This window comes from Nanorana parkeri, unplaced genomic scaffold (assembly GCF_000935625.1).
Source record: "Nanorana parkeri isolate BGI_ZX_2015 unplaced genomic scaffold, ASM93562v1 scaffold1255, whole genome shotgun sequence".
NCBI lineage: Eukaryota > Metazoa > Chordata > Amphibia > Anura > Dicroglossidae > Nanorana > Nanorana parkeri.
Window position 1 is genome coordinate 252,276 of NW_017307523.1, and position 23,309 is coordinate 275,584.

General features: G+C 40.7%; 1 protein-coding gene and 1 pseudogene across 2 annotated transcripts in view; both read right to left on the reverse strand.

The window, feature by feature from the left end:
* Positions 1–1,851: 1,851 nt before the first annotated feature.
* LOC108797287 lies at positions 1,852–2,434 on the reverse strand (annotated as a pseudogene).
* Positions 2,435–15,433: 12,999 nt separating this feature from the next.
* Positions 15,434–23,309, reverse strand: part of SLC12A7 (solute carrier family 12 member 7) — a 152,125-nt gene continuing 144,249 nt past the window's right edge. The window contains exons 22-25 of one of the 2 annotated variants that reach the window (XM_018568867.1): positions 22,298–22,473; positions 18,416–18,430; positions 18,067–18,200; positions 15,434–15,650 (exon numbers count right to left, since the gene is read on the reverse strand). In XM_018568867.1, the coding sequence (XP_018424369.1) occupies positions 15,559–15,650; positions 18,067–18,200; positions 18,416–18,430; positions 22,298–22,473 (417 nt within the window). In that variant the 3' untranslated portion in view covers positions 15,434–15,558. The remainder of the gene's footprint in view (positions 15,651–18,066; positions 18,201–18,415; positions 18,431–22,297; positions 22,474–23,309) is intronic. The other variant, XM_018568866.1, reaches the window with a different exon arrangement.

Here is a 23,309-nt window from a genome sequence, read left to right on the forward strand (position 1 = left end):
TTTCGTTCCGATCGAAATTCGGACGAATTTTCGGACAATAACGAATGCAAACGAATCCGAATTTCCGTTTCCGAAATTCTGTAGCTCGTTCCAACATTCGTTTCGTATTCGTTTCGTTCGTTGAAGAAAACATTTTTCCCCCTCAAATGGCACTTTGCTGCAAACGAATGAACGAATAAGAAACTAAAACGAACGTGCGAACGAACTAACTACCGCTAACGAATTTCGTCCGAATCCGAATTGGCTTTCACACCCGAATCCCGAAAAACGAAATAACACAAATCCGAATGTGAAACGAAACTAAACAAATTTTTTGTCTGCACAGGTCTACTATATTCCTGGGAGTACAGGAATTCCAACCAGTAAAACTATGTTTTTTGGAATTTGTATAATGCAAGGTTACAGTCATCTCCGTTACACAATTTCCATCAACCTTTTGAAGCCAGAGTTTTATTGAGGGTGGTTCTGCATTTTTCCAGCACAGGGGAATACAGGCCCTCGCTGCATTAATCAGATGAATCGGAAGAGATTTTTGGAAGCTTAGACAACTGAAGCAGCATTGCCACTAGATTATCTACTAGAGAAATCCTGGTGAGTTGTTTGGCAATCCGACGAACTGCTTCCCAGAACCATCTTAGACGTAGGCAGGCCAAAAAGATTTGGAGGATAGAGCCAACTTCTTGACCGCATCTCCAACAGAGCGGGGGCGTTTGGGGAAACATCCTATGTAGTGCGACAGGTACATAATACCATCTGGTAAGTATTTCATATCCCGTTTCCTGGATAGAGCTGCCCATAGATGCCTATGTGGAGAATATATTCCTTCTGTTCTACAGAGAAGTTAACCCTCCATATCTCTCTCCCATTTAGCCATGAATAAAGGTTCAGGATGTTCAGTAGAATGGGCCCTTGACAAGCCGTGTCAACAAACTCCACATGCTAGGCAGATCTCAAAAGGTGATAGGTCTGCATGAGGGGAAGAGGAGCGCAGTGAACAAGAGAGAAAGTGATGCAGTTGTAGAGCCTGCCATTACCATTTCAGCCAGTAATTGCAGGGACACTGTCTGTCACTGGCCCGAAATGGGCAACGCGATACTTGTTGGACACTATGAATTGGGAGAATGTGCTATCTTCTATCCCGGGGACGAACGATGGGACACTGGTCACTGAAGTCATAATAGATGGAAATGCTACAGCAACCCGGTCAACGCTATGATGGCCCGCACCGTCGTACATGTAAGCGGATGGCTAAGAATTTCCCAGGGGAGTGACTGGGCCATCCATAGCAGACCAGCCAGGAGCCAAGGAGAGGCGGCCTGTCCTATTTGCTGCCACCTTTTATCAGAAGAAACATTGCACCACTCAAACACTCTAGCCATATGCATTGCTAAATGGTATTGAAGGGGATCAGGAAACCCAATCCCCCTAGGGCTTTAGGAAGCACCAAGGGGGTTTTATTTTGCCCGTGTGTACCATTTGTCCACAGAAATGCAAATCCATTCCTTACTAATTTTAAAAAGGACACCGGAACACGAACCGGCAAAGTCTGTAAGAGGTAAAGTAACCGCGGGAGAATGTTCATTTTAAGTACACTATTCCTCCCAACCCAAGAAAGTGTACGCCCAGACCAATTAGCAAGGTTGCGACGAATCTCAGAGAGGAAAGGTAGAAAATTAACCTCAAATATTTTGTCAAGTGAGGGAGTTTTGTTCCTAGGTAAGTTATATGACTGGTCCACCACTGAAACGAGACGGCTGAGCGCAATCCAGCAAGGGCAGTCGAAGGCCCCTTAAGATTGAGAGCCTTGGACTTCTGTTGGTTTATTTTGAACTTTTTTTTCGTGTCTGTTTATTCAGCACTGTGTGAGACGCTGCCTTCCAGCACAAACAGGATCCCGTACAAAGGAATGAGACACCCCCACCACCCCAATTTACAATTCCGGTCTCCTTTGAATGCCAAACAGCTCCACCTCAATAAGAGTGGCTCTGTCTGGTATTTTGGGTGGTGCTCCTCTATATCCATCTCCCAGTTCTGGAGGAATAACCAGCTTCCTTTTCTCTCCCTCACACATTCCCAGCAGACCTTGGTCCCGGCCCTTGATGACCTGTCCGGCACCTAGAGTGAAAGGTTCATTTCTGGGTATGCTGCTATCAAACTCTGTGCCATCTTCCAGCTTCCCTGTGTAATGCATGTTGAGGGTGTCCCCCTTACGAGATGTAATGGGCCAATTTTCCACTCTCTTCTTCACCCCAATTTGTAACTTCTTACTGCCTTCTTTACAAAAAAGTGGGGGTAGCAGGAAGAGAACAGTAGGCACCACAAAGGTGTAAGTAAAATAGTGTTCATGATGGCAGCAAGTTGAGTTCCCAGCAGTTAAAGGTCACACACAGTTCTATGCCCTCCCCTAATCTGTCTGCACGCCGCAGGTTCACACCGATTCTTATTTTGAACTTTGACAACCCACTGTAATCGTTTGTTTTGCGCATCAAATTCAGGAGCGAAAAAGTGGATTTAGTCAACATGAGCCTAATGTCAACATGTCACTAATGAGCCTTAGATCCTTGCAAAAGTCCAAATATGTTTGGGTTCGCCCTGATTTTACAAAGTAATGGTTCCAGTGATAGAATAAAGAGCAAAGGGGACAATCTCGTGCCATTAGAAAGCCAGAAGTATTCCGAGTATGTCCCATTACTCTCACCCGAGCTGTGGGTACAGAATAAATGGCAGAAATCCACCTACATAGATTGTCACCTAAGCCTATCGCTTCAAGCGTCGACTGTAGAAAGAGCCAATCTACTCTGTTTCTGTACCGGAGAGTGACACTGAATGCAGGAAGTGATGTAATACACATCACTTCCTGCATTCAAAGAGATCAAACGGAGCTTGTGTACGGAGCTCCGTTTGATCTCCGGCCGCAGAGCTGCTGTGCTGGTCCCGGGCTCACACCGGAGCTCGGGATCGCCGGCTGTGGCGGAGGGGGAGGCGCACACCCGCACGCTTATTACAAGCAATCGAGCGTCTACAGACGATGGAACGCTAGTATGTAAACAGCCATCGCTGGCTATTTACATTGCAGGCTGATTTCCCGCTCATGCGCGCCGCCTGCATTCAAAGAGGAGATCAAACGGAGCTTGTGTACTGAGCTCCGTTTGATCTCCGGCCGCAGAGCTGCTGTGCTGGTCCCCGGCTCACCCCGGAATCGCCGGCTGTGGCGGAGGGGGGCGCACACCCGTGCGCATATTACAAGCAATCAGGCGTCTCTACAGACGATGGAACGCTTGTATGTAAACAGCCATTGCTGGCTGTTTACATTGCAGGCTGATTTCCCGCTCCTGCGTGCCGCCTAGTGGCGGGCACGAGCAGGGCGGGATGGGACGTTTAAAAACGCCCACACGCGTACGCGTTCAAGAAGCCGCTGTCCGGCCGTTTAATTACAACGACCGGACAGCAGGTGGTTAAAAAAATAGTGGTGGAGAGGTATATACCTCCGTTATATTGGTGGTCATTGAGAATACATCCGTTATATTGCTGGTCAGTGTGAACACCTCCGTTACATTGGCGGTCAGTGTGAATACCTATGCAATGTTGCTGTGGAGTGTGAATAGCTCTGTTAAATTGGCGGTCAGTGTGAATACCTCAGTTACATTGGCAGTCAGTGTGAATACCTAGGTTACATTGGTGGTCAGTGAGATTACCTCCGTTACATTGGCGGGCAGTGTGAATAACTCTGTTATATTAATGTTCATTGTACATAGTACATAGTATTTGAGGTTGAATAAAGACATTAGTCCATCAAGTCCAACCTATTAGGATCTCATTCTAGGAGTACCTGTACCCCTGTATATTACGGTCCCTTAAGAAATCGTCCAAAAGTTTCTTGAACAATTCCACATTATTTGCTGAAATCACCGCCTGTGGCAGTGAGTTCCAGACCCTAACTGATCTTACTGTGAAGAACCCCCTTCGCCCCTTGTGCTGGAATTTTTTTTCCACCAATTTTAGGTGGTGGCCTCTAGTTTTTGTAACGGAGTTAATTTTAAACAGTTTATCGCTAATGTTGCTACCACCATTAAACATTTTGTAAAGCTCAAAATGAGTGATGCACTAGTTTATAATACACCTGCTCAATGAGAGACACCTGAGCTCAATTAACCCCTCCCCCTAACAAGAGCACTGCAACCTGAGGGGAAAAAAAAAAAAAGGGAACAGTTTAAAAAAACTGACAGAAAAGGAATACCTCCGTTATGTTGGTGGTCATTGTGAATACCTCCATTTTATATTGCTGGTCAGTGTGAATACCTCTGTTACATTGGTGGTCAGTGAGAATACCTGTTACATTGGTGGTCAGTGAGAATTCTTGTAATATTGCTGGTCAGTGTGAATACCTCTGTTATATTGGCGCTCATTGAGAATACCTTTGTTATATTGCTGGCCATTGTGAATACATTATATTGCTGGTCAGTGTGAATACCTCGGTTACATTGGCAGTCAGTGTAAATACCTTTTACATTGCTGGTCAGTGAGACTATCTCAGTTGCATTGCTGGTCAGTGTGAATACCTCCGTTACATTGCTGGTCAGTGTGAATACCTCTGTTATATTGGCGCTCATTGAGAATACCTTTGTTATATTGCTGGCCATTGTGAATACATTATATTGCTGGTCAGTGTGAATACCTCGGTTACATTGGCAGTCAGTGTAAATACCTTTTACATTGCTGGTCAGTGTGAATACCTCCGTTACATTGCTGGTCAGTGTGAATACCTCCGTTACATTGCTGGTCAGCGTGGCTACCTTCCTTACATTGGTCAGTGTGAATACCTCTGATAAATTGCTGGTCAGTGTATATACCTCCTTTACTTTGGCAGTCAGTGAGAATACCTCTGTTAAATTGGCGGTCAGTGTAAGGCCTCCCAACATTTTATTACACAGAATTTTTGCCACGATCAACCTATTAAAAGCCACAATGGATGTTGCAGGATTCATCAGGACACGTGATTTTTTGATGTATTGTATATAAAATGTGTGTAGTGTAACTGGTCGATTCCACAATTGACAAATTTGCAAACAAAAAAACAGCAGCCAGAGAAGTTGCAGAGTGACACCAGAAGTGATGTAATACACAACTTCCGGGTTCAGTGGAGAGATCAGCAGTTGGGTGTGTTGATCTCCCTCCAATCAAAGGGGTCAGTGGAGCAGGCACACTCTGTAGCACCATACTAGTGACCAGGTGGCCGTATAGCCACTGGATCGCTTGTATATGACACAGCCATCGCTGTCATGAGCTTAGTAAAACTGCGTCAGGATGCCGCCATTTATCTACATTAGGCAGTCCTGAAGAAGTTAAACATCAGTTTAAGATCACTTGTTATCTGCTGTTCGTTATGCTTTCTTTAGTGAAGATCTATATGGGGTGTCCTTGTAGTGGGGTGCTCCATGGTAATGGACTTGGGGTGCCAATGCCTGCGGCTTTACATATAGGGCTTCAATAGATGGTCATTCTTTTCCCAAATGCTAGATATGTTCAGTGTGAGCTGTAACATGGAAATCTTCATGCTTTCTGAAGTGGTGGACTTTGGGCGTCTTTGTATTGCGTCACAGTAAGCTATTTGGGGTGTCATTGCGTGTGGCTTCACATATAGCTGATGGTTTTCCTTTTTAAAACATTTTTTTTTTCTAAATTCTAAAATAGTACCTTTAATTTTTAGCTCTATTGTCTGGAATGTATAGTGCAGTTGATGAGCTGGCCATACACTGCTTGGATGGTCGAAAGAACTTTCATACGAAAGAACATTTGATTTCTGTTGATCGTAGAGATTGGAGGGAGTTCAACACACCCAACTGCTGATCTCTCCACTGAACCCGGAAGTTGTGTATTACATGGTAGAGATCAACAGAAATCAAATGTTCTTTCGTATGAAAGTTCTTTCGACCATCCAAGCAGTGTATGGCCAGCTCATCAACTGCACTATACATTCCAGACAATAGAGCTAAAAATTAAAAGGTACTATTTTAGAATGTTTAAAAAATCATGTTTTAAAGAAGTGCATAAAAAGGGAACTTTTTTTAAAAATGGAATAAATACACAAAATTTAGTTTAGGATTACAAATTTCCACTATTTTATTGCCATAACTGACAATATCATAAAAACAGCCAAAAACGTTAAGATCTATAACAATTTACAACATAAATAACAAATATGCACAATTTAGTAACACAAAAATATAAAATATTTAGATAAACACAGATTAGTACAATGTTGAAAATAGAATACACTTTAAACATTTACATTACTGTTAAAGCATAAACGAAAAGGTTAAAAACCAACATCCATCAGTTGTTCCGTATTGCACAAAATCATTAAACAATTGAATTATTAAATGTAAATAGTACTGGCATTGAGTGCTAACTTCAAATATTGGACTAGTCGAATATTTAACAACTTGTATCTAATGTAACTGAGAAAATGTCTTTTAAATCTTTACTACAGGCTTCTGTTTGAGTATTCAGTTAGTTGTAAATTTTAAATTTATTTCCATATGAAAGCAAATGTTTTGTATTATGAAGGCACACAACAATTTTGTTAGCTTAAAAAAAATACACAGATAAGTTGCTACAATGCAGTGTTTTTTTCCAGTATACATAATAAGGTATTTCAAACATTCTAAAAGAACTGTATAACATCAAAGTCAGTCTCAAAACCGGCAAATATTTAAATCAGTTCACTCTTTGCTGTGTTCAAGTATTTATTTTTATTACATTTAAGAGAAGCAACCTGATAATTGAACGGGGTTTGATTGAACATCGTTGGCTGTAAAGAAAGTTGGTAAAATGGCATGCATGAAGGTAAACTGCATATTTCAGTGCGCAGTTCATGCAAGACTGACAAATTATGTTTGTTTTAAGTGATAAGTATTATTTACTGTAAATAGTCAATCTTATTTTAAATGTGCCAACCTACAATGGCTGCTGACAACTTTACCTTTTTATGTCATGCATGATACTATCTTGCCACTACTTTTTTGTGCCAAGATGATGAAGATATACAAGCAATATACACAACAATTCGCTAAAAAAAAAACCAATGCAGGCACTTGCTCTCAGCTAGACTGTACAGGAGAGAAGGCAGTAGGTATGGTCTGTAGTTTCCTGCATCTTTGCAAGGCTCTGTTCACACCTAGGCATTTTGTCACTCAAAGCTAAGTGCAACAAAATGCCCAAGACAAGGAATCCTATTCATTTATATGGCCTGTTTACACCTGAGCATTTTGTTGCAAGCCGCAAAAAAGCCTGTCGCTGGAAAAAGTACACAAGCTGCTTTTTGTCAGATTACAGAGATTTGGCAGAGTACTGTTTGGTCCCATACCCTTCATTGGGAAGCTTTGTGCAACAAAATGCTGAGGTGTGAACAGAGGCCATAGAAATAAATTGGGAGTCCTTAGCATTTTGTTGCACTTTCCTTTGAGTGACAAAACGCCTAGGTGTGACTGGGGACTAATGCTTACCAAAGAGCTGAAACTACATCAAGATGCCACTCTATTGCAGGGACACAAAGGGGCTGAAAAAGTGAGGAATTCTTGCTTCTTGGTGTACAGAAGGCTACAGGAGCCCACAGGCAGTACAATACAAACACAACCGTAAATATTGTACTAAAAGTATATAACATTTCATTGCTAAGCTATATTCAGCGATAGTGGCTCCTTTGTGCTCTATTTTTGCATAAAACTACCATCATCTAGAGAAGTGTTTTCCAAACACGTCTTTAAGTCAAAGGTTCAGTTAATAAGTGGCTCAGAAACATAATTTAACTACGTATGTATACACATATCATGAACTGTTGTTGGGACTTGGGAAAAGGTTCAGAAATACCGCCCGAGATTTTTAAATGCTGATGTTTGCACGTTATTTACTTGCAGAGAGAATGGTTACGATGTTCTAATTAGGTGGAATTGGCAATGGAAATGTCCCAGCATGCATTCTTACACTTAAGGATTAACTGTAGTAAGAATAGGTCTACATAATTTCAATAATATATTGCATTTTAAGTTTTATGGTTGTATTAAAACAGACCTAAATGCTTTACTGCATCTAGCCACTATTATACCCCACCTTGCTGCCCCATCATATAATATCCTAATGTAAACTTTTTGATATTTATCTACTTGCTGCTCCAAGCACCCTCCAGCAGGAAGAGAGTTGTGGGGACTATATGACCCCTGTGAACAAGCAGGAACAGTGTTTAGGTAATGTTTTTAAACTTTGTTTGAAAGTATTAAGTATTACGAAGCAAGAACGTAGTCATTCTGCATGCTGGTCTCCGAGTAGTCTTGTTGCTGCCCCTCTTGTTGATATCATCATGTCTTCACCATAATCCACATCATCAGGATTGTGCGGATAGAAGTGTCCACCTACATTCCAGCCCCAAAAAGAGGACAACTGGTAGACTAAGAATTAAGGGGAGTATTAGTGGTTGTCCAGGCCTATTAAGATGTGTGAATATAAAAGCTGTGACTGCCTTTCTTTTCAGGATTTCTACTAAAAGTATACTGCCAACAGGGATGATATTCTGCTCTTCTTACACTTTCCAGAAGTATGAAATGCTCATTGTCCAAGCCTGATTACATAGCTCCCTGTAACTTCATGTCGCATGTGCTCCTTGCAGCCCCTGGGGAAGCTTTGCATGGTCTGCATAGGTTGTCCATGCAGATCCTTTAAGGCCTTGGTTCTCAACTGGTGGGTCGTTACCCAAAAGTGGGTTGCGACAACATGTTCAGTGGGTCGCTGCGTCCCTTCCACTTTTCTAGGTGGGAGGCGTCTCAGCCTCCACCTAGCGCAGCACTGTCCGTTCTTGTGCAAAGCAGCCATTCATATGCTGCTCGGCACCGAGAGTCAGCTTAAGGTGGGGAGGACTGGAGCTATGGGTGCAAGGGAGCGCCATCCTTACATGCATTGATTACAGCTTCCTCGCATGTCCAGTAGAGGTACCTGGACTGGAGTGATGTCATGTTCTGGCTCCGGGCATCTCTACAGGGCGCGCAAGGGGGTTGTACAAGCAATGCATATATGGATGGAGCTGGGTCACAACACAGCAGCCCACATTGGACCCCAGGCTGAGGATCCTCTCCAGTTCTCGGAAAGCTAGGGAGACTGGGTGGATCTTAAAGAAAAAAGATATAATTTTTTTTGGGGTGTTTGTGTGTGTGTGAGAGAGATTGTGTCTGAAAGGGACCTCAAAAACACTGACAACCAACCACACACTAGTACAGTGCGTTAATCGAATGGTCCTGTGCGATTAACGCACTGTACCATGCAATCGCACCTACTAGGGTGTGGGAGGTGCATTGCGTTGTCATTCTTTTGATGGCACCCCAAACGCACCTCCCGCCCACAGGACAATCGCCTGCACCGGAATGCGTGGTACTGCAATGCCGTGCGTTCCATTGCAGTGCGGTTCGACATGGGTCGCGATTTAATGACCAAGGACAAATGTGGGTCCTGAGGTTACACAGGTTGAGAACCACTGCTTTAAGGCTTCCCTGGCTTCTGAGAGGGGCAAAGATGACATCAGGGCTGGACCCGGGTGGCATCCTGATGTTCTCAGCAGCAGAATAACAGCCACATTTGCAACGTACATCTAGCAGAAATCTTGACAAGAACAGCAGCCACAGCTTTTGTATTGTAATTACATTCACATAATATCCTCATTCTATTAGGTCTGTGGTGAGGACAGGGTTTGGTTTTTGCAGAAATAAACTATACAGACATATTTGATTGTGTGCCTGCACAACCACAGGGTATGCTAGATATTATTGGGTTTTTTAAATATTGCCTTCTGAAAGGGACAACTAAATGAATAATACATAATTTTGGAATGCCCTCACAAGACATAGTTCCCTTATAACTATATAATGCGAGAGCTTTCCAAAACATTTTCTTACATTTATATCCAGGTGAACTCTCACCGTTGTTGGTAAAATAATACAAAAATCTATTTCGGATCCATAGAGTTTCTGAATCAATAAAAACCTAACAGAGATTCTAACCATTCCATTTTAGTTAAACAACTTCACCACTTGATATAGGGCAATATGCAGTTCTATTTTTAGATCTTTGAAGAACGACATTTTTTTTAACAAAACTACAAAGGATGAAAATACTGTTAAAGTGACACTAAACCCTCAGATTTTTATGTGTGCCTTACTGTAATCCATGGTAGTTTCCCTTCTCTTTGCTGCTCTTCCTTTTAAATCTTCATGTCTTCTCATGCTTGGGGAGAACTTCCCTTTGCAGCTGAGTGCCTCCTCCTGTAGTACTGGCTCAGGTTGCAAACCTACACACAGACACCATGTTTCCATTTCAGAGACAAGGCAGTCTGCTGCAAAACAGAAGTTCTGCCCAGCATGAGAAGAGATACAGATTTAAAAGGAAGAGCAGCAAAGAGAAGGGAAACAACCATGGATTACAGTAAGGCGCACATTACAGTATTGCTTTATGTTAAAAAATTTCACTTTAATTGTATTATTGTAGTTTCTTATTCCAAGGCTGTTCCAGCAGAAGTGTGCAGATAAACCACTGTAAAGAGCCTGCCACTCTCACACTGCAGCGGTCTTCCACTGAATCCTCCTGTGGGGCATAGACTTTTCTACTGGAACAGCCTTTGACAAAGAAACCATAAGACTTTTAACACTTACTGGTTCGATCTACCCTGACTTTATTTGTACATTTGTTTGCAGAACTACAACTGGGCTTTATGTGTGCAAAAAGCTATTAATGTGTTCCTTGCTTCATACAATGAATACATTACTGCCTCTTATAAGAACAACATTCTTGTCAGACAAGGAGGGTATGTACTTGGTACAGTACGATAGTAGGATATGCAAAAGCACTGGCAATACCTGCAATATAAATAATGAAACATCATTATCTGTATGTAAAAATAGAATATGATGGTGTTACTAGGGAAACTAAGCAGCTGGTGATTATTACATGATTTGCTATGAACAGGTGCTAAATACATTACAACCACTCTTTTCAGAATTATATAAATAGGTTTAGGTCTCCAACTGGTGATTTTCCCCAATTAAACTTCAGTGGTGTCCCCAGATTCATTAAACAAATATACAGGACTGTATCAAAAACAAGTTGTGCTATAATATATACAATGACATAATCATTGGCATAACACTTCGATCCCTTTTGGTCCATTCATACTTTAGGCTTAATTCACAAAGCGATAACACCTGGAACGTATCGTTATTTTAGCTACGTGGCTATAATTGTCAATCTCATTGGCCTCAGCTGAAAATAACGGTCACAAAAAAAAAAAAAAAAAAAAAAAACACAGAATCACGGGAAATCCCGCGATCGTACGAGAATCGTGCAGTGTATGGAAGGCGTGCGTCTACTGTACAGTCGCACGTCTTCGATCGAACGAGCATGCTAGAAAACCCGCCGGGAATCGTACGATTCTCGGCGAGTTAATGGCCTGCTGGTTCGACAACTGCTCGACAACTGCCGAACCCTCATTACAGTCATCGTAAGCCCGCCCCTCAGGGGGGCGGGCTTGCGATGATCGAGTGTACGATCTGCCTGTCCAAGATGGGCAGATCGTACGTTTTTTTAAGTACTTTACAACCATCGCAAGACTAAGGTCTTGCGATGGTTGTAAAGTGTATGGCCACCTTTAGGCCCCATTCCAATCAGGTCCGCCTGTTGGTTTTTCAGGCCGATCTGATTAGAAGGCCAGTGTTAAGGTGGCCATACACTAGTTGTTTTTTGGTCGGAAATTTCAGTTCCTGCCACGAACATTTGATTATAGCTCGAATACCCCATCAAGCATTGTCAAATGTCGATTTCGGAAATCGTCCATTAGCCATACCAACCAACCAACTTTTGACGAATGACAGAACTCATTTGATTTTGCGCATGTGCTGTGTACTTGAAGAAGGAAAACCCCACTGATTCATTGATTTTCGTTCGGTCCACGAAAAACATTTCCAAACAGGCCAATCGAAAAATTTTGATCACAATTTCAAAAATGAAAATTGGTGATGTACATGGGTCTATGGGCAGTTAGATCTAAATAGAAATGCATCTGTCTACATCTAATTACCCTAGCCGGGCCCGGAAAATCAAACGGATCAGAGTTCCATTTCAGCGGATCAGGTGTCATCTTATGTAAACACAAGTCCATTTACATCCGATTCCCTATAGAAAAACATGGGTCCGGTAATTTCAGTTTTTTCCTCCAACAGTGTCACATCAGTGACATCTTTTCCGATCAGCAGGAGATCTGTACATGGATCCCCTGCCGATTGGAACTGAAGGTGCCCATGTGAAAGGGGTCTAACATGTCAAAAATGAATACCAGTGAAAAAACACTGCACTGCGGATTATGCATTATTGCAATGCATAAATGTTTTATCAAAGAGTAGCTACATCATACTGTTTGAAAATGACCTTCTAGTGTTATTACCACAAAAAAGACATAAAACTTGCATTAAACAAACAATTTTATCTTACATCAATATAAATGCATTTTATTAAGCAGTGAATATGACATTCACAAGCATTCACTTCAATTGAATCCCCCTGGTGCGTGTGTTTTAAATTACAGTGATTGATTTACCTGCAATGAGTGTTTGTCGAACGTCACATTCACCAATTAATAAATAATATTTGTCTTAGTTTACTGAGCAATACTGAGCATACAACAGTCAAAGAAGTTTGTACAGAGAATGCAGACAGTAATAACATAACTAGGAGACAATAAATATTATGAAACAATCAATATAAAGGTTAAGGGGAAATCAGAAATCCTGCACTTCTAAACCAAAGACTTTATCTTTAAGAATAAAAGCTGTACTCCCAAGTAAACAAATTAATGCTTGTTTGAAATTAAAGTCAACAGTAAGTTACTTTTCTCGAGGTCATCAGGCATATTCAGCATAAGGTATTCAGCAGCTGCAATGTGGTTAGGGACTTGTGACTACAGTAAACTAATCTGCAGATCAGACAAGACATGATTTATTATTGTTTGCTATAGCTTGCTGTGATTGCACATTACAATTGCTTTGCAAATGCAGAAGTTGTCCACATGGGCACAGGATCAGTGCTACTGGTGCGCTATTTTATCCATGTTCTAAATGCCTACACAGTGGGTGTGCGTGCGTGGAGGGCAGGGTAGGGGCAATGGGCCCAGCAAATACAGGAGGGTAGTCTCACCCTGTAGAAGTCTGAAATGCATGACGGGCATCACCAATAAATTATTGTGTTAATATGCCATGATAAAAATCATGCTCTGCTCAAAAGGGACATATACCAACAACATGTAAAACTGATATGTAAAGTGCCTCTGATTTTGACATTTGTTATCACCCTCAACAAACCCAAAATTGCTGTTGAAAAAACTAATATCACACTTTATTGTTTAGATGTAATAGGATTAGAGCAGCCTTCTGCCATGTTTTGTCAACATGCTAGCAGCAGGAGTAGAGATACCGTGTGTCCCCGAAAATAAGACACTGTTTTTGTGAGCCAAAAAAAATATAAGACACACTAGGACTAGGTCTTATTTTTTTTTTAATGTACAACAATCCACACTTATTCATGTAGAAAAGTCTACATCTATTCATGTACACAAATACGGTAATCAGGGCAATCAGGGGTGCCGTACCTTTCCAAGAGCTATTTGCTAACCAATCGCTGGCCAGAATGAGCAAATCGCGCTTTCACTTTAGATTCCTCACAGGCGGAGTGCATTTGGTATCACTCCGCCAGTGACAGGAGTCGGCGCTATAGAGGAGGCATCGGCTTATGCAGCTCTGTTCCCTCCGCTGCCGCCTCGCTTCCTCTAGTGCTGGCTGCATTGGCACCACTGATTCTCTCCCGCGGCTCTTCAAGTTCCCCCTTATGCCACCACCGGCCGCGGGAATGGTCACAACTAGGTCTTATTTTCGGGGTAGGTCTTATATTTTAGCAATGCCCAAAAATAGTACTAGGTCTTATTTTCGGGGTAGGTCTTATATTCAGGGAAACAGGGTAGACGCACAAACTGGACATAGTGTATCGAGATAAGTTTGTAATGTAGGAACTTGTGTAAGCAAGATCTAGTTCTAAGATTATAAGGTTTATATGCTCCAAGACAATGGGCTTGTCAAATAAATGGAAGGTGTGGTTTGCAGTTTAATGAAATGCTATACATCAACCTGCATTGACTACAAGCTGAGCATCAATGTACATAGCGGGTGTTAAATGTACCCTATACCAAACATGAATGCAGTGTTTTTAAAAAGCACTAAAATCAGTTACAGACTTAAAGTGACACTAAACTCAAGAGTTAAAGCCTCAAAATGCATTCAAGTACCCTAACTATTAACATAATGGGGGGCATTTATAAAAACTGGAGCAGACAGTATCTGGAGCAGTTGCCCATGGCAAACGATCAGCTTCTCTCTTCAGTTTGTTCAGTGAGGATTTGAAAATGAAAGCGAAAAGTTGATTGATTGCCATGCACAGCTGCTCCAGATTTTGTCTGCTCCAGTTTTGGAAATGAATAAAAAACATTTATAAATGTATCCTATTTGTGAATCACTCGGCTGTAGATCTTCAAATCATCTCTGAATTTGCGGCAACTCTGTCCTTCCTTCTGGAAGGCGACTACTTTTGTGTCCCCATGGTTCCTGTGTGTGTGTGTGTTGTAAAGTAGCCACCGCTCTAAGCTCACTCCTGTGATGGACTTTAATCTCATGTTTAGTATACTAATTTGTATTGAGATTGTAGTCCATCACTGGTGCGAGCTTGGAGCGGTGGCTACTTTACAACACACACAGGGACCATGGAGAACAAAAAGTAGCCCCCCTCCAGAAGGAAGGATAGTGTCACTGTGAATTTAGAGATTCAGAGATATTTGAGGATCTACAGCCGAGTGATACACAGATGAGAAACATTTTTGTTACTAGTTAGGGTACTTGAATTCATTTTTAAGATTTAACTCCTGAGTTTAGTGTCACTTTAAGGAGTCTCAGACACCCTGTGAGCACCTATGGAAAACTTTCATACAAAGTGTTAAATGTAAAGATTTTAAGGTTAATGAATACAACATCATTTAGAATAAAGCATACTGTTTCTATAGTGTAGGAGGAATTTTGAAACACATGGAACATTTATCAAGAAACTGGAGCAGCTGTGCATAGCAACCAATCAGCCTCTCTTTTTCATGTTCAAATCCTCACTGAACAAACTGTAGAGAGAAGCCGATTGGTTGCCAAGCACATCTGCTACAGATTTTGTCTGCTCCAGTTTTGATAAACTCCCCCATGGTATTTACATTTATTTAGTTTTCTAAAACATAATGCTGATCATTCTGTCCTATCCACATGCTGTAAAATTTATAAGAAATTATTAGATTGATAATAAAATAGAGAAATTCAGAAGAACATTTAAACCAAAAATATACCAAAATGTGGTATACTATTTCAAGTATGTAGAAAAATAATGTTTGCAGTCTTTCACTTTTTGTTTTTCGTATTTTGTGTGCTTTAATTTCTTCTTGGATACTTAAGAGTAAATTGTGATCACTTCTCTACCACCGCCACGTACAAGAAGCACTTTGTTTAAACCTTCTGTCAAAACCTCTAAAAATTCCATATCTGAAGAAAATTGTTAAGGTAAACCATTCCAAAGAGAAAACAGTTAAAGTTAAATGGTCTTTGAAAACTGAAATGAAAATTAAACATTTTTTAAAAACCCAGTTGGGTTCTATCCTGTTTTATCTATTAACACTTTTTGTCTGTTTACATCTTACTGTTATGTTTGTTATATCATGAATAAAACATAGATTGAACTATACAAACTGGCAAACTTCAGAGCTGGAGAGCCTATACAAAGAGATTTCCTTGCTCTTTTACAAATTCTCTTCTGATCTCTAGAACAAAGTACATATTCATATCCGCTATCCAGGAGAACCCTTAACGAAAATGTACATACAGTTAGCTCCCCTTTCCTTGCAAACAAGTTGTGTTGCTAGCGTCAAACATGGGGCTCTTCAATTTTTTTCTGACCTGCAAGAGCAGTCATATCTAATATCTACTTGCTTTCTCTTTCAAATTCTATCATGGATTTTCACATTCAAGCAAAAATGTTCTCTAAACACAAATAGGCTTGTATGTTTGCTGGTTTTATTCATCATCGTATTTTGCACAAGACTATTCAGGTTATGCTTTATATTTTGTGATATTATATATCTTTCAGTGCATGACAATTACTTGGACTTACGTAGACCTGCGTCCTGGCTATGTACTTTCTGGCAGTAAATGAGCTTTTAAACAAGCCCTTCTGGATCTCTGTAGCTGCAGGCACTGTGTAGCAATACAACATTAAACTTTGTAACAAAGGCACTCTGGTCGAGATGTAGTTGGATTCTTGGCAGCTTTTCTCACACTATTCTCTCTCCCAGCAGTGACCTGTCCAACCTTCTAGAGGCAGCTATACCCCAAACTTAGAAGATTTAAGCTCGTTACCCCCCCAATGAACTGGGGAAAGGGATTTTACACCGAGAACCCTTCGAATGTAACCCAGTGCACCTGCTCTGTGCAGGCTACCAAACACCCACATGCTCTGAAAAGCAAATCAGGGAGGAAGGGTTGCTTTCTTCAACCCTTGTGATCCTTGTGGAGCCTTCTAAATCGAAAGGCAGCAGTTGGGAATCTGAAAAGCTTGTTCACACTGGAGAGATCAGGGGACGACCTGCAAGCATCATAGTGTGGCTCAGCCCCGGCGCCATTAAACTTGGGCTGCACATAATGCAAGCAGAGATTAAGTCCAGTTTGCAGGTTGTGTTCTTTAAGAGCGTCCCTGCAAACAAGAGCTCAATTGCAAGCTCTGCACCTGGGCCCTTGGTGTAGCAGAAAAGGGCAATTTTTGGCCCTTGGAGAGGCACAAGGTTGCCTTGCTGTACACTCCCCAAGGCAATGAGTAGTAGGTAGATGCTGAAAGAGGAAAAAAAACCCCAAAAACAAACTTGTGTCTCTCTGCAGTGTAGAGGCAATGTGGACTAGGCAGCGCTGAGCATCAGAGAAGATGCAATGGAGCTGCTGTGCAGCACGCCAAAAAGTCCCACCCACTTCCTGTAAGTGTGCACCAGAAATATTGCCCACCCAGAATACAGCATGGGGGAAAAAAAGGGTACCTATGATATAAATATTGCCAGCCCTCACCAAGTTGGTAGCAGAACGTTGAAAAATGGCACACAAACCTAAAGTGACACAAAAAGGGCCCAAAACAGAGTGACCGAGGAGTGAACAAAAACCAATGATCCTTGGCTATCCCTTGAATATGTGGCTGTTTCATCCTATAGCACCATGTACACCCAGCTGTTTCCAAGGCCTAAAGGTTACTGACTTCTACTAGCAAAGTACCAGTGCATGCATATAAAGCATCTTTAACTATGTGATTGCCAATCAAGTTTTGTTACCTATAGTTGTGCTGACAGGCTATTTGCAGACATTCTAACATATCTTAAAGTGCATCTCCACTTTACCAAAACAAACCAGTCCTATTTTAAGATGGTTAACTTTATCATTACTCATCCTAACAGATCATCACGATGCAAAACTCTTTAAAGCTGAATTCCAGGAAAAGCAAATACTGTCTTAATGCAAAAGGCATGGCTATTCTTACAGACCTGTTGGGTCCCTCCTACTGCTCTGCACGGGTTATCTTCAGCACAGCGATGATGTCATTGCTACCTTTACAAGGTAATATCTGGGTTTTCAAAAGGTATTTGGTGCACACAAAGTGGATTTATATTTTTGGTGTATATTGAGGAATATATTTAGAGAAAAGCTTTTGTGCCTGCAAATCAACTTTTAGCTATTCACAAAAAAATACACCCAAGGGACAACAGTGCTGCACATGCACAACAAGCCTGCAGTGTGCTAAATGAGGGCATGAAGAGAAAAAGCAGAAAAATGAGGCATGGAATATATAGCTAAGTACATTGGATGGAGGAAAAAATGAATCAATAAGTTAAACAGCAAGTCTTTATTAGTATAAACGAAAGGATACAGTTTTCATCTCCATGTTTACTCTTAGGTGGTCCAGGCATATTCAGTAAAACCAGCTGAGCATGCTGAGATCGATTAACTACCACTTCATTCAGCTTCACAGCAGTGTGCATTCTCCTAACATTCGACTGGTTTCTGCATCAGTGTAATAATGACAGTAAACATTACTATTTGCCCACAATCTTCCTAATGTATGCAGCACAATTAACCAAACCATACATTTTCAGTGCACAGTAAATGCTACTAGTGCTTACCAATGTGCACAAGAAAATGCATGTGTACAGAAAATCTGTTATCTAAATGAAACACTCAACTACTGTTGATTAAACGCAATCTGTGGTTTAACTTACAGGCTCTCCCATTCCCTGAAAGCAATTAAAAAAAAAAAAAAAAGAAGAGAAATAAGGTTTACAATGTTTACTGGCAATATTCAGATGTAGGTTCTCATTTTTACCCGTGTATGACAACAACTAGTGTTTCCAGAAAGTACTTTGCAAAGGAAGCTCCCATATTTCCATCATGACAGGTTTATGCTTAAATATTGATTGATAAAAAAAACCCATTATACTATATATCTTATTTTTGAATACTGGTTACTAAAAGCTAAGCAGCACCATTCTATATCAAGCAGCAGATGCAAAAGTGAACAAAATATTAGGATGTATAAAAAGATTTAAAAAATGTAATTCTTGAACAGTATTGCCAGTTTCAGGCACCACACTAAAAATGACATTTTAAAGTCTGTTCAAACGCAAGCAACTAAATCAATAAATCCAGTGGAAAATCTAACATATAATAAAAACTGTGTTCAGTCTGGAAAAAAGGCGAGTGACCACTTTCTTGGAGGAAAAAAATGGAGGATTGTTCAATATAAAGTGTAAGGTGTTAAACATTAGGTCGATCAATCTGTCCAAAAGTTATATTAGATGTGGAGCCTGGTTCAGCCCCTGACACTTTGTAGATTTGTTGATGGACCCAACGTGAAATCTGTCTACTTACTGGGAGTTTTGGGTGCCCTAGCACCTCCTGTGGCATTTCCCCATAATATAAAAACACATATGGCTTATCTATACAAGGGATTAAAGTGACACAAAACCCTCAGCTTTTTTTCTCCTTATACACATCTACACAATGAACATTCTCCAAAGCCACATTTATGTTTTAAAATAAAGTCTTACTATTTCAATTCCTTTAGAAAGTCTGCTGTGCTTGCTTCCGTTGCTCTTCTCTCCCCTCACACTTCCTGTCCCTTAGTAAGAGCCATGCACCTCGATTCTGGTCACGTGCACATCTTTCTTTGCCTACAACTCCCATGAGCTAGAGAGGAATCATCTCTCACTGCACAAAGCTGCCACCTCCCCCTCCTCCTCTTCACTAAACAAACTGACAGCTTAATTCCTTGTAATCTCCTCTGAAATGCTTTGAATTATCAAAACAACTTAAAACCGCTTTACAACAAATCTAAAACAAACATCAAGTTTACAACAATCTACACAGAAAAACAACTTTATTTCAAATGCAGGAGCCGTATCCTCTGTGACTGTGTGACAAGATTCAGCATGTGAGCTGAGACTCGGAAGACAGTATGAGCCTGGTGACAGCTCACATGTTGAACCTTGTCAGAAAGTTTGGTAAGCCAGGCGGAGAGAAATCAAAGAGCATATATTAGTGTGGGAGAGCTGAAGAAATCCCAGTCTAGGAGGGGAGGAATGGTGAGCAGAAACTGAGAAGACAAGCTCTCAGCATGTTGTAGTCCTTCACATGAACGAGCACAGAGGATGGCTACTTTTCAGCTCCCATGGGGACCATGGAGACAAAAAGTAACCACCCTCTGGCAGGAAGTTGTAACTGGAGAAAAATAAAAATGGATTTTGGAGCATTTAAAGCTGAACAATGACAAAAAAAGTACACACAGTCATTATTTATACAATATAAGTTATTTTTATGATAATTTCTGAGTTTAGTATTGCTTTAATATTGCAAGAGTGTGAACTATTTTACTGTAACATATTGTCATAATTAAGTGTTCCTTAGTAGGCATACATTGGTCCTGTGTGTATTAAATAGCTTTCAAGTGTTCTGCCACATTGTTTTTTTTTAGTCTCTATGTAATGTATTTTGGGTATGCTATACTCTGTGTGAACTGCATCTGCTATGCTTCTCTGTGTCTACTCTCTGCATGTGTGCTCTACAGTGTTGTATAACAGCACTCCAAAGCTATTAGCTTTGGAGTGCTGCTTCATGGGATGTCTATGCAGGGCTAGCGCTACCATAAGGCTGCATAGACAGCCTTAAAAAGGCATTATAAGTCAAGTAATGGAGGAAAGACCAGCTGCAGAGGAACCACAGACAATGCTAGTGACAAGCTCAGGTTCAGACCCAGTAGGACTTCCTCCCAAACACGGAAGGAAGCCCCTTCCATCCTGCCCAATTAGCATTAGAATTTCCCACCTGCAGCTTGACATAAGCAAAGGGGCAGGATATATTGAAATCATTGACCTTTTATTTCTACATGCCTATATATTTGGGAAAATACATTTACCAAAAATAGTTATTTGGTCATATAAAGGTAAATGATGACAGCACAAGCACCCCACCCCTTTGTTTACATGCAGCTTTGGGGCAGGGAATTCACATCCCGCAGCTGATTGGGTGGAAGTGCTTATGGCATGGCACTTCCTTGTTCAGAGGAGCTCAGGTTTGAACCTTACCTCATCCCTACTAGTGGCTAGTCATTTGGTCTTTCCCTACCTTTTTTTGGGCAACGCTTTTAGATATCAGTTCCTCTTTAAAGGCAAGCAGTAGAATGCACAATTAAAATGCATATACATAATTTTGTTTCACCTGTGAAATTATTTGTATTTGAATTCAACTACTCTTGAGATTTGCATTTTTTTTTTTTAAATACCGCACAGGCGTAGAGGTGTGCCATTTCTTGGTTCAACCTTGAAGCCTCTAGCATCACCTCTCTGGCCTGCTAGTTGGAGAAGAAACCAGTATCATCATAGTACAGTACTATCATCATAGTACAAAGCTGAACCAGGAAAATTTAAGGGCATTTTCTAAAACATTTTGGGGTTTGCTAAAATGTTGTGTTAATATCGTGCAACATCAAAATTTGCAAAATTTGCAACTGTCACCATTTTATCTACAGGGGCTTTCAGAAAATATATGTGTGGGGGTTTGAAGTAATTTTACGGCCTAAATTGTGGATTATGACATGTGTACAAAAAAACAGGCCTCGGTCACTAAGGGGTTAATAGTGATGACAGCTACATCCTTAGCTCCAACAACATGGGGGGAAAAAAAATCTGTGCGTTATCCGCAGACAAATGTTTATTAAGCAACCATAGGCACTAAAGGGTTCTCTCCTCCTGTCTTATAACTTACCTCCACCTTTAAAACATACATATATCCTTTCCTAAGATCTGTAGTATAAAAAAAATGCAGCAATACTCACCCCCTGCCGTCCCCTGCCCCGCAGACAATTTGCTCTATCCTGTTTCCTGGTATGCCAGGTGAAATGCTGCCCTTTGCATAAATTAATCATCATTACATGATGGTAAAACATGCTGCAGAGAATTGTGCTAACCCTGTGACATGTAGGCTCTGTGGAATTTCCATGTGAGCTCAGCCTGTGTAATAACCAAGGATGGTGTGTCCATAAGAGCTGGAACTCACAAGAAAAAGTGAGCACTGTTCTGTACATCAATAAAGACCTCCCATCATCATAAAAGCCAGGAGAAGAGGACCCTGGACATTATGGAAGTCCCTTGTATACTTGACATTTTCAACGTATGGGGTGAGGTGCTTGAACATACAAAGTTGGGCTTTACATTTTTTTTTCTTGCAAAAGGCTTTAAAAAAAAAAAAAATCAAATATATCTTCATTTGATATTACCGGTTTATGTTGTTTTTTTGCACAAGATATTGATCCTTTAGTCCATAAATTACTTGCAGGCTTATTTAATAAGTCTATCAACTGAAAGCTGTAATTTGCAAACTGTAATAACCCACGACAACCAATAACAGCATTTAGCTTTTAACTTACCTGACTATGGTTAACTAAATTTGAATAACATTATTCAGCAGTGAAAAAAACAGTTATGATTTTATTGTAAAAACAATAACCTAAAACAACTATTGCCACCATTAGGTCCTGTCACAGGACTTTACTTTAAACATATCCTAAAATAAATTCATAAATAAATATTACTTTCATCATTACTTACGGTTTCATATTAAATAGGTCCCTATAGCCCGCTGCATTAAGGTCTTTAATTTTATGTTTTTCAGCATTAAGTTTTTCTTTAGTCCATGTCATTTGAACTTTTTCTGGTGTAGCAGCACTTGATTTGTCCACCACCGCTGAATGGGATGCTGTATTCCTGTCATGGATAAGCTGTGCCTGAACAATAAGATAGACACAAGTAGAATACATAAACACGTACAAACGCATTCCTCAACATTCTAACAATTCTCCAATATAGTACAGTATGTGGCTTGATAGTCCAGCTATGAGAGAGAACATCAAAGTCTTCTTCCCAAATAAAAAAAAGCTTCTAGACCAAATGTTATCATGATGTTAAATATTCAGATGTACTTGTCCCTTTAGTTATTGATATTACATGACAATTCTCTTAAACTGGCCATTTCCCGTGCTCTACGAGAAATCTTTTGATTGTTATGATACACAAAACTGACAAGGATTCCACTTAAACCCAAACCTTTAAAATTTGGATAAAATAGGGAACGTCACTTGGATGGGTTGTGTGGGTTAAAACCTCCCCAATGGGATAACATACAACAATAAAATTCTGATAACGCTCTAACTTTCCTCACCCTATACAAAACAAAAACACAAATCTCCCCTCCCAGATACACTCATATTCTCCTAGATGCCCCCCCTCCACCAACGTCGCATAGGTCCATGCCATCATTATCCGATTATGATCCCTTATCTATAATCAGAGCCTACTCTGTCCCATTTACCTCCCTCCACGGTCAATTTCTCTCTTTCACTTTTCTGTTGTGGATCAGCTCATGCTCTTCCTCCTCTTTCTTTACCCCCTGTCATTATCTACTCTCTGCCTCTCCCTGCTACTTGATTACCTCACACTCTGCCTCCACTTTCTTTCCTCCCATCTATGACCATGGACTTTTTGCCTTATTTCTCCCACCCACACTTCTTGGTAGTTGATCCAACTCAGGTACTGCATATCTTTTTGATCCCCAATCACCTAG